The sequence below is a fragment of the Erithacus rubecula genome (assembly GCF_903797595.1).
Source record: "Erithacus rubecula genome assembly, contig: scaffold_346_arrow_ctg1, whole genome shotgun sequence".
Classification (NCBI taxonomy): Eukaryota; Metazoa; Chordata; class Aves; order Passeriformes; family Muscicapidae; genus Erithacus; species Erithacus rubecula.
The window spans coordinates 19,823-37,274 of record NW_027635986.1 but is presented as its reverse complement, the minus strand read 5'-3'; the positions used below and the strand labels follow the sequence as shown (position 1 = coordinate 37,274).

Sequence of the window (17,452 nt, the reverse complement as noted above, 5' to 3'; positions counted from 1 at the left end):
CTCGGGAGGGAGTAACTGCATTGCCTCCCAGGCTGATAGATAAAGATACACCTAGCCCTAAAGCTCAAAACTTGGAATATTAAGTACCCTCCGTTACTCCTGTAGTTTATATGGGTAGAAGAAAAATGGTAATAAAGTTTCTCAACCTTTGTCTTACCATGATAAGAAAAAAAAAAAATTGTAAATCATAGAAAAATTTTGGCCATGAAAGTGAAATTTTTAAGGGCATGATGAAAGCAATTTTACCTCAAATGAATTAGTTCCCCATAAATTGAAGGACCTTTTCAGGTGCTTGCTAACTCCCTCAGAATATGATTTGTGATTTAATATTTGGAAATGTTCTTTAATGGTTCTTTTAACAGAAATTCACCAAAGCCCTGTAAATTCCAAAGATTATATTGATGTTAAACAATATGCTTCTGAGATTTTTTGCAGTTCGTAGATAGACTTCGCTCACAGATTGAGAGGCAAGTCCATGATCCAGAAATCCCAGGCCAGCACCATCCAAGCCTGCAGCAGCTGAAGCACCACAAGCGAGGAAGCACCCAGTGTCACCTGAACAGCTGCAGAATGTCACCTGCTTCCAGTGTAAAAAGCAAGGACATTTTGCTAGGGACTGCCCTCTTAAGCAAAAAAAAAAAAAAAAAAAAAAAAAAAGAGTAGAAAGCGCCAGCTCGCTTTTAACATTCAGCACTATGACACAAATGCAGCGAGTACTACTGTGGAAAAAGCCTCTCTCTTAAAAACAAAGGGGGGGATGGGATAAAAGGTGTGGGTATACAAAACGAATTAAATGTCAAATGTTCTATTAACCAGGTCCAGCAGCCTTGTGGCCGTGTCAGGCTGGAGACTACCAAGGGTTTTCATTTCAAGTCTACTGTCTGGACAATTGTAACAGTGGACCGGTCAAGCAGCGTATTAGACATGACGGTATTTCACATGGAAATGGAGAGTAATTTCGTTGTGGGAGACACAGCACACACACCCTTAGAAATTGAAATAGCTCCTATGATTATGAAAGAAAAAATATCCTGTCTCATAATATCTTGCAATATTTAGATGATGTATTAGTGTGTGCTCCTAACAACTTAATACTCCAAAACACACTTGACCTAGTGGTTAAAGTTTTAACCTCTGCTGGATTTCAATTGCAGGAAAACAAATTCAAAAGATGCCACCTTGGAAGTATCTGGGCTTGGAAATTACTGCACAGACTATTGTCCCACAGAAATTGAAAATTATTTATGCATTAGCAGAGAGGCAGGCTCACCATTATCAACCTGAACTGCCTTTCAAATTCATTGTTTTGGGGAAATTTCCATACCTGCATGGTCTAATATTCCAGTGGATTGAGGAGCAGAAAGATTCACTCTTAATCATAGAATGGGTCTTCCTCTCCCACCAAAGATCCAAAACTATTACACGACCACAAGAGCTCATGGCTCAGTTGATTCAAAAGGCAAGAATGAGACTGCGTGAACTGGCTGGTTGTGACTTTGCATGCATCCACCTTCCGGTAAAACTTTCTGAGGAAGGGAGGAACTCTCCTGAGAGGTTAACAAAAGAGATGTTTGAACATCTGCTACAAAGCAATGCCAGCCTCCAGATATCTCTGGATAGCTACAGTGGACAGATATCTGTTCACAGCCCAGCACATAAGTTGTTTAATGAGGAATTCCACCTCATCCCTCGTGAGAAGAGGAGCAGGAGACCGCTCGAGGCACTCACAGTGTTCACAGATGCATCAGGGGCCTCTCATAAGTCGGTGATGACTTGGAGAAATCCCCAGACTCAGCATTGGGAAGCTGATGTTGAGTTTGTGGAGGGGTCACCCCAAATAGCCGAACTGGCTGCAGCGGTGAGAGCCTTTGAGAAGTTCTCAGAGCCTCTTAATCTGGTAACAGATTCAGCTTATGTTGCTGGGGTAGTGTCTAGAGCAGAGCAGGCAGTGCTCAAAGACATCAATAATGAGCAGCTCTTTAGGCTGCTGTCAAACTAATCTATTTGGTTTCACACAGAGAGCATTCCTTCTATGTGATGCATGTGAGGTCACACACGGATTTGCCAGGTGAGATCACAGAAGGGAACCGTATGGCAGACGCCCTTGCAGCTCCAGGAGAAAAGGCTGTGCATGCCAAACAACACCTAGTGCAAGCCTTTTCAGTGCTGGGGATCCCTAAGGAAATCAAAACAGATAATGGCCCAGCATACATATCCAAGGAGTTCCTAGAGTTTATCCAGCAGTGGGGAGTGGAAAATAAAACTGGCATCCTCTACTCCCCCACAGGTCAAGCTGTGATTGAGCGTGCCCACCAGATGCTCAAACAGGTCCTGGATAGACAGAGCAGTTCCACTGTGTGGATGTCTCCACAGCAAAAGCTCTGTAAAGCCCTGTTCAAACCAAAGGTCCCTATAAGCTAGTAACCTGGGGAAGGGGTTATGCGTGCGTATCCACTCCCTCAGGCCCTCAGTAGATCCTCCAAAAGTGGGTAAAACCTTTTGTTCCAAAAAATCCAGCTCCAGCAGAAGAAGGTGAGAAGCAAGTTGCCATTGCTTCAAAAAGAAGATGCCGCCAGAAAGAAGAGGAAAATTCTTCATAAAGAAGGACCTTCCGGCAGACAGAGACATTTAATGTGTTTTTAAAATGTTTTGTTTTTCCTTTTAGAGAAAACCTACCCTCCACTCAACCCCAGAAAGAACCCCTTCGAAGTTGTCTTCTTGTTAACAAAAATCAGAAAATTGGTTCAATGAACTGTTTAAAGGCTGGGGGTTCTCAGGGTGGTGGACTTCTATTGTTAAAACAATTTTGTTATTCTTTGTTATTATTTTCCTTGTAATAATGGCATTCGGGATCCCACGTCACTTAGTGTTCAAAGCTACTAGGTATCATTCCTTCTACCTCTGAAGTCAATCAGCATAGAAATGCAAAACATAGAACAATCTAATTCTCCCACCAATTACAAATGTTGGTCAAAATCATAATTCCAATCAAAATAAATTTAATATCCATCCCTCACTTAATTAAACAAAAAACGGTGAGATGTTGTAATCCGATACCAGAGGTATAAGGAATGTCTTACCTGTCCCTCCTGTCCCTATCCTATTGGCAGACAGCCAGAAATCCCCTCCCTGACCCTTTCCTAGAAAAAAGCCAAGACCTGAGATGTGCTTCCTCTTTTGCCCTGCTACCACCATGCAATAAAGAAAAGGCAAAGAGCCACTCTTTTGATCCTTGTGCTTGTCTCATATGCTAGACCTAGCTCCTTCTTATTGATACAATAGGAAGAAGTTACAGTTTGTAGCACAGGGGCCCGGCTGCACCACGGAATGTCAGGGCAATCAGTTCCAGCCCCTGGAGCAGCTCCTGCCCCTCCTCCTGCCCTGCCCTGCCTGTGTGCACACTTGTTCCTCTCTCATGTTCTCACCCTGCCCTTCCTTGGCCACAGTTACAACTACACAATAATCTATTTTCTTTTTCTTCATTCTGTTATCCCAAAGGTGTTTCCACCATTTCTAACTGGCCCAGTCTTGGCCAGAGGCAGGTCCATCCTGGAGCTGGCTGGTGCTGACTCTGCAGGACATGGAGGAGCAGCTGCTTCCAGCAGCCTCTCACAGAAGGGGCTCCTGGAGCCTGGCTATGCAAACCTAGTATACTGTGTGGAAGGGTTTTTATTAACGTTATTATTTATTTAATTATTTTTATTTATATTTTATTAAAACCTTTCTGTTTCTACAGGTGCCCTGTAGAAAGTCTTCTGCAAGAATGAATGTCAAGCTGATGTATGGGTCTATACAGTTTGGATTAAACCCCCCAAGTATTTACAAGTAGTGGGAATTTGTTAGGGGTTTTTTTGGGAGGGCACTGCTCTTATATGTATTTTTTTTTTAGTCTCCCATCTCAACTGGCCAATTTAGCACTGGTTGGACTATGAGAAAGAGAAAAGAATAACCAAAAAGGACTAATGATGTGTTGTGTTGACACTGCTTTCTCCAGGTGGACACGTGGGACAGCGATACTTATGGGTTAGATCTGCGGTTCAGTATCCGTGAGACCGTGTGCACCAAAGCTTCGGGGAGAGACCCCTTCACCTGTGACTGCAGAACTGGGCCTTTGGTGGTGAGTGCCCTGCTAGGAATGGGAAGCCTCCCCTCCCTCTGTGCAGCATCTTCTCAGGATGCTGCTGGTGCTGGGAAATGAGGAATGTCTGGCTGCTTTTGACACACCTGCAGCATGGAGTGGGTGTCGGGTGGGAAGGGTCAGTGGTGGGAAACTCTTCTGCCTGCTCAATAGGGAGGGCAGCTGAAAAGAGGATTTGTGTCTGGAAGCAGTGTGTAGTGAAGGTATGTGTGTTTTTGGGGCCAAGTCCTAGAAGGAATGGCTTGTTCTCTAAGGTAAGAGGGTAGAAGAGCTGGCATTTCACTTGCTTTTACCTATCTGCATAAAGGGTTATCTTCCCGTGCTGTGCAGATACCCCCCTCTGTGCTGACAGTGCTGATCTCTTTCTGATTTTTCACTCTCAGCCTGAAGTAAAAAGGCTCTTGATACAGCTCTTGCTCCCCTCTGAGTCCTAATTTACCAGTTTTGGTGGAAATACTTTAGATGGAAATATTTTGAATCTGGACTTCTCTGTTACTTGTGCCAAATCACCTCTCTGCTCAGGCGTGTATGTAGGTGGCACCACACAGAATTGTTGGTTATTGCTTTGCAATTTTCCTTTAGAAACACAACTGTTGGCTGCTACAGTGTTATCCCTGTATCCTAAACTGACACCATCCCCCTCTTCTTCTTGGGGCAGTATGTCCATGTGAGGATGTGTTTTCCAAACTTGAATGCAGGTTTTGCTGCAGTTTTTTGTCAGATTGCACAGATAATACCTTTAAGGGTAGTTTAACTTCCAGAGCTGGAGTTGCCATTGGCATAGCCCTGCACTGTCCTTCTCATTGTTCTGAGCAGTGAAAAGGATGTGGAGGTTTTCTCCTGCCCTGAGCAGGCTCAGAGGTTTGTACAACAAACACATAGTTGTGGAGCAGTAGCATGTGTGTAGTCGTGTGTAATCGTTCTTGGGTTTCTTTCTCTTGGATTTGTTTTTTAAACCCTTCTGCAGGGTCCCACCATCAATGAGACTCCCATGAGAGGATTTGTATAGGATGTTTGGTCTGTGAGATTGGCCCTGTCCAAAGGTAAGAAAGCCTTTCAAAAGCTGAAGGAGGAATTGAAAAGAGCACCTGCTCTGGGCCTGCCAGATGTCTCGGAACTGTTTTAGCTTTTCTATTTTGAGAGGCAAGGGATGGCTTTTAGGAGCACTGGCTCAAACAATTGCCCATACAAGATAGGAGCAGCACACTTTTCAAAACAACTGGGTGAGGTCAGTAGGGGATGGTCTGACTGTCTGCGAGCAGTTGCTGCTCTTGTTTCAAACGCCCAGGAAGCCTGGAAATTCACTCTAGGTCAACAAATAACTGTGTTTGTCTCACATTCAGTGGCAGCAATTCTTGAGCAAAAGGGTGGGCATTGGCTTTCACTCTCAGCATTCCTTAAATATCTTGCAGTTTTGGTGCAGCAACATGGAATTACAAAACTAAACTCTTCTCTAGTAATCCAACAGCCATTCCTGGCTACTTATCAGAGAGACAAGGAACATTTGTATCATAAAAATCAAAACCATTAAGTCCATTTTATACCAGCAACCCAGATCTTAAAGAAACCTCAATTTCAGGAGCAGAATCTCAGTACACAGATGGGAGTGGCTTTGTAAGATGAACCAAAATCAGGATGTACGATTAGCACTGAGCAATAGGGGATAGAAGCCCTACCTCTACGAGTCAGCTCAGAAGGCAGAGAAAATCACTTTAACCTGTGCCCTCTGACCAGCCTGAGGAAAAAGCATCAAGTGATGAACAGTTTCCAAGTATGCCTTCAGAGTAATACATGCCCATGAATGCATTCAGAAAGAAAAGGGACTATTGACAGCTCAAGGAAAGCAGATAAAGTATTCTGAGGAAATCTTAAAATTGCTGGAGGCAGTACTTCTACCTCAAGAGGTTGCAATTATGCAAACCAAAGGATATCAGAAAGGAGAAATAGACCCCAAAAGACATAACAGGTTGGCTGACCAGGCTGCAAAAGAGTAGCAGAACAAAGCCATGCTGAGATTCAGGCAGTAATTCCCAAAGGTAAGGAACAATATGACAATGATATATATTGTATACTCAGAAAGATGTAGAACTAGCAAAGAATTTGTGAGCAGAACAAAACCATAATGTTTTTGGAACACCTCAGGGAGAGATAGTTATGCCTGAAAGAGCATTATGAAAATTAATTGAAGATGACATAATCGTATGCACTGGGAAGGCGATGCCTTACATAATTATTTGATAAGGACAATAGTAAGATGCAAGCTGTACTCTAGTGTAAAGCAGGTAACCCAAGGCTGTGAAACAACGTCTCAGAACCAATCCACAGACTAGGACTAGCGTTGAGCTTGGCACAATAGACAAGGGACAATATCCTGGACTACACTGGCAAAATGACTTTTCTGAATTGCCAAGAAAAGGGTGGTATAAATACCTTTCAGTATTAACTGATAGCTTCTCAGTGTGACCTGAGGCATTCCCAACTCAAACAAATAAAGGCAAAGAAGACATCAACATTTTGTTAAACAACATAATGCCCCGGTTCAGAGTGCTCTTAGACATCTCCTCCCATTGAGTACCACATTTCCTAGCAAGTATTGCACAGCAATTCTGCAACAGTCTCTAAATCAACTGGCACCTACACATGCTGTAGTATTCCAGGTCAAGCAACCATCACCAAAGAAGAATTATACCCCAACCCTAAACCTTGGGAGGCATTTGTTTAAGTTGTGGTGATCCCCCCAAAAAAGGTTCCAAAGAGTTATAGGATTGCCTATGTTAATGCCTCATGCATATTCCTAACCCTCATTTCCCAGCTAATTATCACCACTCCCAGTTCCTAGAATGTTCTCCCTTTCTTGTATACCCACTGGCCCTCAGTTGGCACAGTGTTCCACCCAGCCTACCCCATTGGACCCTACCTTCCCTTACTCCACCTCTGCACCACTTTCCCCTATACCCATTGGACCCTAACCTCAACTCCACCCCCTCTCTTGCCCCATAGTTACACCCTGAGCCTCCCTCTATCTCTGTTTTTGACCACTGGCTCCTGAAGAGACCTTGTTCCCTTGGTCACGTGTGTTCGGATTTTTGGGCCTTGTCCCATATTTATTTTCATTATTATTAAAGTGTTTTAGGTTGCTGAATCATGGTCACTGTACCGCTCTTCTTTAATTTTTGCCACTTTTGCCCTGATATCTGCAAACCCTAAAAAGTATTGCCAAGGACCACCCTCACCCCTGATAATTCTGTATTGGTCCCAGGCCAGCAGGCGGGTGGAAAAGATGAATTATCCAATACAACAACAGACAGTCAAAACTGGACAAGAGGCCAACACACCTTGGCCCCTGGCCCTACCTTTGGCTTTATTACGGATTTGAGTATGGCCAAGAACAGAAGAAAAGCTGAATGCCTTTGAAATGCTACATAGAATACCAGATAAGCGTAACTATGAAGAGGAAGATACTGTACAAGTTGGGGAGGGGTATCTCCAGGACTGTGTTGTCCAACTAACACAACAGCTGCAGCAAGGTAATCAAGAGATTTCGAGCACATGAGCAAGAGGGTGCTCCTCTCCACAAATCCAGCCTGGAGACCAGATACACGTAAAATCCCCAAGGGAAACTGCCTTTTGCCAAAATGGAAAGAACTCTATTAGTACTTTTAATCACTTATACAGCCTTTAAAGCTTAAAGCGTTAACCTCTTGGATACCTAATTCCAGAATCAAAAGACTTCTGCAAAAGGCAAGTGGAGTCCAAAAGTAGACCTCAGAAAGAGCAGGAGAAACCAACATGTGTTTCATATGGTCATCGTCTTCCTGATATTTCTAATTGGAATGCAAGCCACAGTAGATGACTGTCACTACCATCAAGATCTCCTTGGCTTGCAAGATCCTGGTGGAGGGAACACTCAAAAATATCCAGGACCTAATGGGCTGAAAGGGGCTGAAAAGGTAAAACCACTTCATGCTGTTTTAAGGATTAGTAACGAGCAGTTGAAGATTGAGGAAAACCTGACTCCATGCCTGCCTTCGTTGTCCCACCTGAGAGTAACATCCCTATGGCTTGTAAATTTGAAACTCACAAACCTCTTGTAGAGATTACTACAGTGACCATGCACATCTGTGACCTTTCTAAAGAGCAGTGTGTGCATTCATTTTCGTGTGATTCCTATCAGGATTTTTGCACTATGCAAATTAAAATGGGACACTATAACCTAGTGCAAGATAGTCCCCTTCTTCTGTGACACATAGGAGAGAAGACCATCAGCATGTAGATATAGTAACTGGGCCCACCAGGAATCCCACCCAACAAATCTTGTTTCCAACAGCCAAATCTTGTGCAAGTCCAAGAATAAATTGTACTGGTAGTGCACTTAGAACATGGAACAGATCTCATGGAGGATGTGATTTTTGAAAATTTAATTTCACTCTTGGGATATTCCAGGCCATCAGGAATATTAACCAATCAAGTTGGAGGGGTAGCCAGGAACATATTGTGCCCAATTCTATGACCATGTGTTGGTGACCCAGATATGCATGGAATCCTGAGAGCACAACTACGTCCTTTTATGGCCTGAATTAATAATCAGCCAAGGAAGCCTCTCCCTGACATCCCATACCTGGGCCCCAGGTTGACATATGGGGCCCTCTGTTCCCCTCAGAAGGGACTCACCTACTACCACTACCCTTCTCTTCTTTTTGGGGTCAGAGGTGGTGATCTGTCTAACAGGTGCACTGTAATTGGGCCCACTGGGCAGATCATTTTCTTCTACTCCATCTGGCAGGCTCTCTAAATCCAGGGCTTCATACCTATGCTGGAGTGGCACCTGGCAAGGTGATGGGGGCCAGGAGGAATGTTTATTATGATCTCCCGGAGTAGGGACCCATTTCCACTCCCCTTCACCCACCAGGTGTCCTCCCATTGCCTGACGGGGGGGCACGGGAGTCCTCTGACTCCTGGTGGGCCTCCCTCAAGGATGCAAGGGCAGAACTCCACCAATCTATTTCCCTTTTACTTCCCCTATTACTTCTTAGTCTTTCAGCTTGCTCCCCAAGCTCGGCCACCATTAAAAGGAGATAATCCAGCTGTTCACACCGCAGGCAGGCTTCTTCTGCAACATCCTCTGGAACTGCAGATAAGCTCAAACACTCCACACAGGAAGGGGTCTGCACAGATGCATCCTTTTTGGAGGCTTCTACTCGGTCACATACACTTGTACTAACTGCAGTTTTCAATCATGTAAAAACCATTATTAACAAAAAACCCAAAGCCCATCAGTTGGAGTTCAGAATGCAAGAAGTTCTCAGAAAGTTGGGTGTGTAAATCAAAGCCTGGAAAAGAACACGGGACTTGAACTCAGGCGCTGGGAGAAGATTCCAAGTTTAGGTACTAGAAGTAAGAATGTAGATTTAAAGCTTAAAGCAGAGACATGCTAAGTAGAAAAAAGTTTAGTTAATAAAGATTAAGATATAGAAAGAGTAAAGCAGGTATAAAGGTGACAAACTAGCCTTAAGAATAGATCTATGTGTTAGAATGAGATTGGCTTAGAAAGGTCACACTGCAATTAGATGAAATTTCTTAGTATTGGAATAGAAACATAAATCACCTTGTTGGCAGTGTTTTATGTTAATAAGTCCTTAAAAGATCTTGTAGCCATAAGTCTTGTGACTTTTGGCCACGCTTTCAATACCTGTTACAAGAAGTCATGTCTTCTGTACAAGATAAGAAAATAAATGGCACTTTCTAAGCAACCAGAAGTCTCGTCCTTCGGCCTAGTTCAGAATGAGAAAGAATCCCTGAGGAACGTGATAAAGGGGGAGAAAAAAGCCCACACTCACCTACCAACAGAAACACAACAAACAAACTAGAAACCCCAATAGCAGCAGGAAACCTGCAACCCTGCCTGCTTGCCCTGCCTGCACAAACTGCTTTCAGAACAGGCACTCCAGCTCCAGCTCGTGTTCCCCCAAGTGTGTTCCCAGGTGCAGGTTCAGACGTGCAGCCCCAGGCCCTCTGCAAACACAAGCTGCCCGCTGCCTCTGCACCTGCCTACACTCCTGCCTGCGGTCACGGCAGCAAAACCAGGCTGTTCCCAGCCAGAGACCAGGCCCTGCTCCTGCAGGATGCTCTTGCCAGCACCTTCCAGGACTCTGTGCTGGGCACGCAGCACTTTCCATGCTGGCTCTGAACAGCCTTTGGCACACAGAGCACAACCTGGCTGGCTCTGCCACCAGCACACCCCAAGCACAAGGTGGAGGAGGAAGAAGCAGGGGCTGTTTTGCTGCCATGCCCAGGAGAGACTGGAAGGGTGCCCTCCCTCTGGTCCTACTTGCTTGGCTTTCTGACTGGGTCTGAGGCAGGGCTGCCATTCCTCACTTGTGGGGACCAGAACCGCACCAGGATCCCGGCACTGCCTGTCAGCGCTCCGGACACTGGCACGGTCACGCGTCTGACTCTCGGGCACTGTGCTGCTGCTTCATTTGCTCTCTGGAACACCCAAAGCTCTCTGTGAAGCCCTGATGCTCTCTGGTTCTGCCCTCTTCCTGACCCTGTGCAGGGATGGAGCATTGCTGTGCTTTCAGGAAGCTATTCTTGAAACCTTCCAGCATTCCAAGCTCCTTTGCCCTCCATGAGTGCTTGCCATGGAATCCCTCCCAGCTGGGTTCAGAGCATACTCAGGGTGGCTCTTCTAAAATCCAGGGGCTTCAGGGTGCTCAGCAAGACCTTGAACTCCACAGTGTTGTGAAACTGGAGCTTCAGCACAGAGACCCTTCCAACCTGATCTGCCCTCGTTCCTCTGCGTCTCTGCACAAAACACGGCACGGGAGAGAATGGCAGGAGGGGCCTGTGAGTCCCAGGGCTCTGGATTTGTGCTGCTTTAGCTCCACAGAGATGCAGGCAAAGTGAAGAAGCCAAACTGTTTATTGATGAAAGGCAAAGCAAAGGGATGAGCTGAGAAGGAAAAAAGGGGAGGGTATCAGGGCTGGAGGGAGAGAGCAGGCAGGGAGAAGGCTTAAGGCAAAATAACTGTGCCAATCATGCTCTGCCTGGAGCTCCAGCAGCCCGGACAGGTTATGTCCTCTTCAGTGTCTCTTGGTGTGTTCTTGTGACACTGGTTCACTGGATCCTGAAGATGACCGGGCTTAATTTTCCAGGTTAGAGCATGATGGCCTGGCATCTTGCATCTGGACTCGAGCAGCTGGTAGAGGAAGGAACAGAGCCGTGGTCACAGCCTGGATCAGTGGGGACACTACAAGACCCCCATGCCAGGGCTGCCGGAGCCCGCTCTGGCCATGGCCAGGAGGGAGGAGGGACCACCGGGATCAGCCCGAAGCTGCTAGCCACAAATGCCTCACGTGCCCCTGAAATCTCTGTGTGCTCTGCCCACGCCGCCCCCCATCCACACAGGGAGCAGGGCGCTTCAGAGCTGGGGCAGGGATTGCAGCTCCTCCTGCCAGTGGCGCTGCCCTCACCCTTGTGGATGAGCCGTGTCTCCTTGCTGCTTCTTCAAGTACTGCCCTGCGGTCTCTGGGAATACAGAGTTTGTCATGGACCGTGTCCCAGATCCTACTTCTGTAGGACAGGGAGGGAGCCCGGGCTCACCAATGAACCTGCTGGCCGCCTCTCGCAGGGGCTCCTGAGGGCTCTGCAGGTAGGGCAGCGCCTGGCGCAGGTGCTCGGCCACTCGGCTCCTGTCCTCTGCCAGCTGCGGAGAGTGGATGGAGCGAAGGGTCGGGGCGGGCTCTGCCCCTTTGCCCGGTGCTGCCCGCGCCCGGCCCCGGCCTCCCCTGCCCACACAGCCCTGAGGCGCGGCCAGCAGCCGCCGGCCGGTCTCTGCAGGGGCACAGGGCCGGCTGCTGCCCTGCTACCCGCCTGGAGATGAGCCTGTGTGGCCCCTGTGTGCAGCGCTGGGCAGGGCCACAGCTGCAGCTGCACACAGTGAGCGCCGCACTCAGGGGGCTTCTCCAGCCTGAGCCTGGTGCTTCCAGGCCGTCCTTACCAGGCACTCGGCCAACTTCCACAGCTGCGCTGTATTCAGCGCCCTCTGGAGATGGGTCTTCCTCAAGAACCCGGCTGCACAAACCAGTGTTTCCTGAGAGGCCTGGAGAGCAGCAGAGATGCAGAGATGTCCCCGCAGTTCAGGGCACAGGTCCCTGTGCCAAGGCCTGGAGGAGGCTGCAGCCCGGGATGTGCCAGAAGTGAGGAAGCCGAGCCCCATCCGAGATCCACCAGCATCACACAAAACCTCACCTTGGCCACATGCTGGTTCTCATCATGGCAGTGTAAGAAGAGTGGCAGCAGGCTCTGGCTCACAATTCTCTCCAGGGCCTTTTTTCCCTCGTCTACTACCAAGTCCATCACTGTGCAGAAGAGGTGAATGGAAAGCAGCTGCACATGGCTGTTGTCCTGGAGGAATGGAGGAGGAAAAGACCTCAGAAGCAACTTCTCCAGACCACTGGACAAAGGCCCAACATTCTAGAAGGCACAAAGTTTCTGGGCAGCAGCCAGTGCTCGTGGCTGGGGGCACAGAGCCTTACGTTTTCCAAGAGTGACAGGAGTGGCTCAGCCAGCTTCAGGGCACTAGTGCTGGATATCATGAGGTGTTTTGTTTGGAACATATTTAAGAACACAGAGAGGGACATGCCGATCACCTCTCCATCTGTATCACCCAACAGTTTCAAAAGGCTTCGAGACACGCTGCGTATAGATCTGGCCTGTGAGGAAGACAAGGCTGTGCTGTGAAGCCATGAACGGCTCCACCAACAGCGCCTGGGCACCGCAACCCCACCCTGATGCCACAGGGCCCAGCGGCCAAAGGCCTGTCCCAAAGAGCTCAGGGAGGTGAGGCAGGAGAGCTGGGAGCATCTGCCTCAGCTCCTGAAGCCCAGCCAGCCTGAGGGGCTGCTTTCCCCAGCGCAGCTTCAGCCACTGCCCCTCCTCACCATCCAGGGATCCTTGCTGAGCAGCACAAGGCCTCTGAGCGCCAGGCGACGCCTCTCCCTGGAATTGCTCTGTAGGAACCTTGACATGATCTCAAGGATGCTGTCCCCACATTCACTCAAATCCAGGCACTCAAGGACCTGAAAGGCACAGGGCAGTGACAGAGGACACACAGGAGCCCAGAACTGCACAGGGCTGGGCCCAGACAGCAGCACAGGGCACGGGCACCATCCCAGGCAGCTGTGGGCAGAGAGCTGGGAGGCAGCTCAGGGAGACAGTTCTGGCCATCAGGCTCACCTCCACAAGGAATGCCAGGGCAGGCAGATCCCAGCGTGGCTCCTGTGTGCTGAGCAGCTGGAGTAGGTGAAGTGCAACATAGGAACACAAGGGCATCAATACACAGCGAATCTCCCTGTCAGGGGGAAAAAGGCACAAGGACCCTGAGGTTGAGAGGTGGCAATATTCTCCCAGGATTGACTCACAGAGAACCAGTTTTTCCCCAGCATCCCTGGAGGCAATGTGGACACTTTGGGAGGCTGCCCCTTTTTGGGCACCTCCTCTCCCAGCCTTTTCCAGTCTGCTTGGCCATCCCTTGGTGACAAAGGCCTCTGGCCCATGAGCACGGGTACTGTGTGGGGCACCCCGGGCACACAGCACAAATGTCAAGGACAGAGGGGCAATGGGGGTCTCACCTGGCCAGCAGACCCACGGCATAGTGCTGGGTGTCAGCACACAGCAGCGTGTCCCAGCCACGCTTGCGCTCTATTGCCATCACCTCAGGCTCATACTGCAGACAGATGAGCAGAGCCTTCATGGTCTGCACTGCAAACCTGTGTGCAGAGAAAAGTCCAGGTCACACTGGGAGCACTGGTGCTGGCCACAAGGGCATGGGAAGGACTGGAGGACTGGGACCTGTTGGCCTTGCTGGGAAGCGGGTGTTGCTCCTGGCACGCTCTCCAGAAGTCATCAACTTCCTTTGGCATCTGCTGTGTGGTGATGACAACATGCAAGAGCAGAGCCGTAAACAGAGGGGAGGAAGCATTCATCATGGCCTCCTCGCACTGGGGCACCTGGACCACCACCCAGATCACCAGAGTTGCCTGCGAAAGAAGCAGCCCGAGGCAGCGCTCAGTGCCGAGGTGTCCATGGGGCAGGGCCTGAGGGAGAGGCAGGGGGAGCAGCGGGCCTGGTGCCCCCTGAGCCTGTCCCTGGCCCAGGTTTGAGCCCAGCAACTGAGGCACAGAGAGGATGGAGAGCTGCTGGAGAGGTGACTGGTGCTGGAGGGTGAGCAAGGGCCAGTTCCAGAAACTCACAGCCAGGGCAAAAACATCTTCGTTGTCTCCATCAGAGGTGCACATTCTGTGCAGAGGCCAGTCCTCCATGACACAGAGCAGAATTGGCAGCACGTTCTCCAGTGCTGTTCCTGACAAGCCTATGGCTCTCCACATCATTGCAGCAGCTCTGTGGGGTTGGAGCTCGGTGTCAGAGGGGGTCTCAGTCACAGTACCATGCCCTGTGCAGCTGGGACAGCCCCAGTGCCCTGAGGGGCAGGGACGGAGCCTGGCAGTGGCAGCAGGCTCAGAAAGCAGATAGGCCTGAGGGTCCTGGACCTCTCCACCTGTCTGGCAGGCCCCATTGGACAGGCTGTACAGGGCGATGGGCCCTAAAGGCTGCTGAGCCCTGAGCTCTCAAGGCCCATGGGCCCCGTACCTGTCACACGTTGGGGCACAGCGCAGGAGGGTCAGCACCACATCAGCAGGGTGTTCTCCAGCCAGCCTCTGAATGTCAGTGCACAGCCTTGCATCTAAAGTGCCCTGGGATGTCAGTCTCTGGTGAATGCTTTTCACCATGGCTGGCACCTGGGGGAGGAATGGAGAACACTTGGAACGCTTTCGTAGCTTCCTCTGAGAAGTGCTTCCCTTCCTGCCATGCTGTGCTGCCTTCAGTGACTGAGGGGGCCCAGTGACCATGGCCTGAGTGGGCACACAGTCCTGGGAGGCATGGAGCCTTGGCCACAGGCTGCTTAAGTGGTGCTGAGAAGAAGCACAACGGTCTTTGAAGTAGTCCACTATGAGTTCCTCAGAGTGACTCAGAGTGGGAGTGGTGTCAGTGTTTGTGATGCCCTGAGTCTCTCCAGTGTCAGCAATTGTCATGCCCACATCCTCAATCACTGCCATGTCAGCCTGCACCCTGTCATCACTCCTTACAGTGTCAGATTCTTCTGAGCGCTCAGGCAAATCTGGGCTGACATCAGGCTCTGCCTGGAGCTCGGTCAGGCTGGAGTCAGGCTCAGCTGTGCCCTCTGTTGCTGTGCTGGTCTTTCTGCGTTGCACCGGCACAAACTTCTGCAACATCTGCAGGAGAACAAAGGACAGGGAGGAGAGGCAAGTTCCATGGAGTGCTCCAAGCGCTGTGCTGGGCTGAGCAGTGACAGCAGGCCCAGCCCAGGTGGGGATGGCTGCAGGTACCTTCAGTGCTCTGCGGAAGCGGCCACCGGTGGGGTCCTGCTTGTGTGTGCGGTCCATGGCTGCACCTGGCAAAGAGCGAGCACAGCCAGAGCTGAGGGGCTGCGGGAGAGGCTGGAGAACAGAGCCCAGCCCTGCGCTCCCCAGGCAGGGACAGCCCTGGGATGCTCCAGGGGAACACGAGCACGGGCACTGCAGGGTGTCTGCCCAGCCCCTCTTCTGTCCTGTGCCTGGGCATGTCCCCAGGGGATGGGATGGGATGGGATAGGATGGGATGGGATGGGATGGGATGGGATGGGATGGGATGGGATGGGATGGGATGGGATGGGATGGGATGGGATGGGATGGGATGGGATGGGATGGGATGGGATGGGAAGTGATCAAGCTGGCAGTAGCCATCAGCTCTTTTACCCAGCAGTGCCTCTCACCATCCTGCATTGGCTGAAATGGCTCCGGCTCTTCAGGCTCTTGTGCTGGGTGGACTCTAGAGCCTCTCCTTTTCATTCTTCTGAACACTTGGAAGAGTGAGAAACAGTTGGAAAATCTGCCTGTCATTTCAGTCTGGCCTTGAGGGCACCTTGTAGAAAGGTGCCTTGGAAAGCTGTGAGACAAACAGTCCTGCAGTCTGGCTGGGAAGTCAGCTGCAGGAATAACTCTCAGAAAAGCTCCGGGTCTGACAGGAACGAGTGCGCTGTGTGGGGGCTCCTCACGGCACCGCTCCTGTCCCGTCGCATGCTCTGAGCACTGTGCCGTGGCCGTGTCACCGTCGGCTCTTATATCACCACGTGTCACAAAGGGCCCTTTGACACCCTGTCCTGTTCCATGCCATGGTGACCATGCTGCACCGTGTCACAAAGAGCCCTTGCACACACTGCCACCAGCCCTGGGGCTGCCCCCAGCCCACCCAAAGTGGCCCGTGATTGAAGGAATTCCTCACCCCAAGTGTCTTAAGAAAGCCTGACAGGATCTTTAGGAACAGCTCAAACCATCAGCAATCATTGCTCTGCTCTGCGGGCTCAGGGCATTTAAGAATCCTCACTTAAGGATTGCTCTACATAACTATCTCCCAAATATTGCAAACTTTCCATATTCATTGGTATGGTCTGAAAACATGAAAGATTTAGAAGATGGCGTCCCATCTCAAAGCAGCAAGGAATAAAAGTTTGGAAGGAATGAAAGTCCACTCAGTGTTCCAAAATTAACCCAAACAAATAATGAGATTGCACAATGGCTAATCCTCCTCCTGGTACAGACATCTAAGTGGTTCATAAAGTACAGCTCTCCCCTCTTCTTCCCTGTGGGACATTCAGGACCACTAAGAGGAAAAATCACAGCTATTCTTTCTGCCCTCCGTAACCAATGCTGAACCAAAGCACAGATGCTGACTCCCACCAACACCAACCCCCCTAAACAGCCGAACAGAAGCCCTCAACAGGCTGCCAGGACCCCCAGCTGTCCCCATCCCTCTGCAGAGCTTTCCCAGCCTCCAGCAGGGCCCCTGGTTCCCTGCAGGTGTCGTGGGATGGCACTCAGGAGGATCTGCTCCAAGGCCTTTCCTGGTAGCAAGCTCAGGCTGCCAGGCCTGTGATTCCTAGAGCATCCTTCCCACCAACCCTTCCTGCCCATGGCTGTTACATTTCCACTTTGGTGCTCAGCTCAGGCTTCTGCACTTGAGCAGGACTGCTGGGAAAGGATCGAGAGTGGCCTGGCAAGCTCTTTCTCCAGCTCCCTCTTTACTCTTGGTGGAGGTAGAACATTCCACTGGAAAGCAACTGGTGCCACAAGAAGTGGGCGGCATCAGGCAGCTCTGGAGCGAACCCTCAGGACTGCTGTATCCTGAGGGAACACCGTTGGCCTTGACCTGCAGGCACCTGCAAAAGCTTCAAATCGGCTGCCTCAGCTTCCAGGA

The 17,452-nt window shown here is 49.9% G+C and overlaps 1 protein-coding gene across 3 annotated transcripts in view; it reads right to left on the bottom strand.

Moving 5' to 3' along the window:
- LOC306816041 (maestro heat-like repeat-containing protein family member 7) overlaps positions 1–16,063 on the bottom strand; it is a 37,721-nt gene extending 21,658 nt beyond the window's left edge. The window contains exons 1-12 of one of the 3 annotated variants that reach the window (XM_079332539.1): positions 15,972–16,063; positions 15,547–15,611; positions 14,789–15,432; positions 14,392–14,539; positions 13,991–14,178; positions 13,771–13,908; positions 13,376–13,490; positions 13,081–13,218; positions 12,676–12,852; positions 12,389–12,544; positions 12,138–12,239; positions 11,741–11,843 (exon numbers count right to left, since the gene is read on the bottom strand). In XM_079332539.1, coding sequence (XP_079188665.1) covers positions 11,741–11,843; positions 12,138–12,239; positions 12,389–12,544; positions 12,676–12,852; positions 13,081–13,218; positions 13,376–13,490; positions 13,771–13,908; positions 13,991–14,178; positions 14,392–14,539; positions 14,789–15,432; positions 15,547–15,611; positions 15,972–16,047 — 2,050 coding nt within the window. In that variant the 5' untranslated portion in view covers positions 16,048–16,063. Of the gene's footprint in view, positions 1–11,740; positions 11,844–12,137; positions 12,240–12,388; positions 12,545–12,675; positions 12,853–13,080; positions 13,219–13,375; positions 13,491–13,770; positions 13,909–13,990; positions 14,179–14,391; positions 14,540–14,788; positions 15,612–15,971 lie in introns of all 3 variants that reach the window. The other 2 variants (XM_079332538.1, XM_079332540.1) reach the window with 2 other exon arrangements.
- Between the last annotated feature and the right edge of the window lie 1,389 nt (positions 16,064–17,452).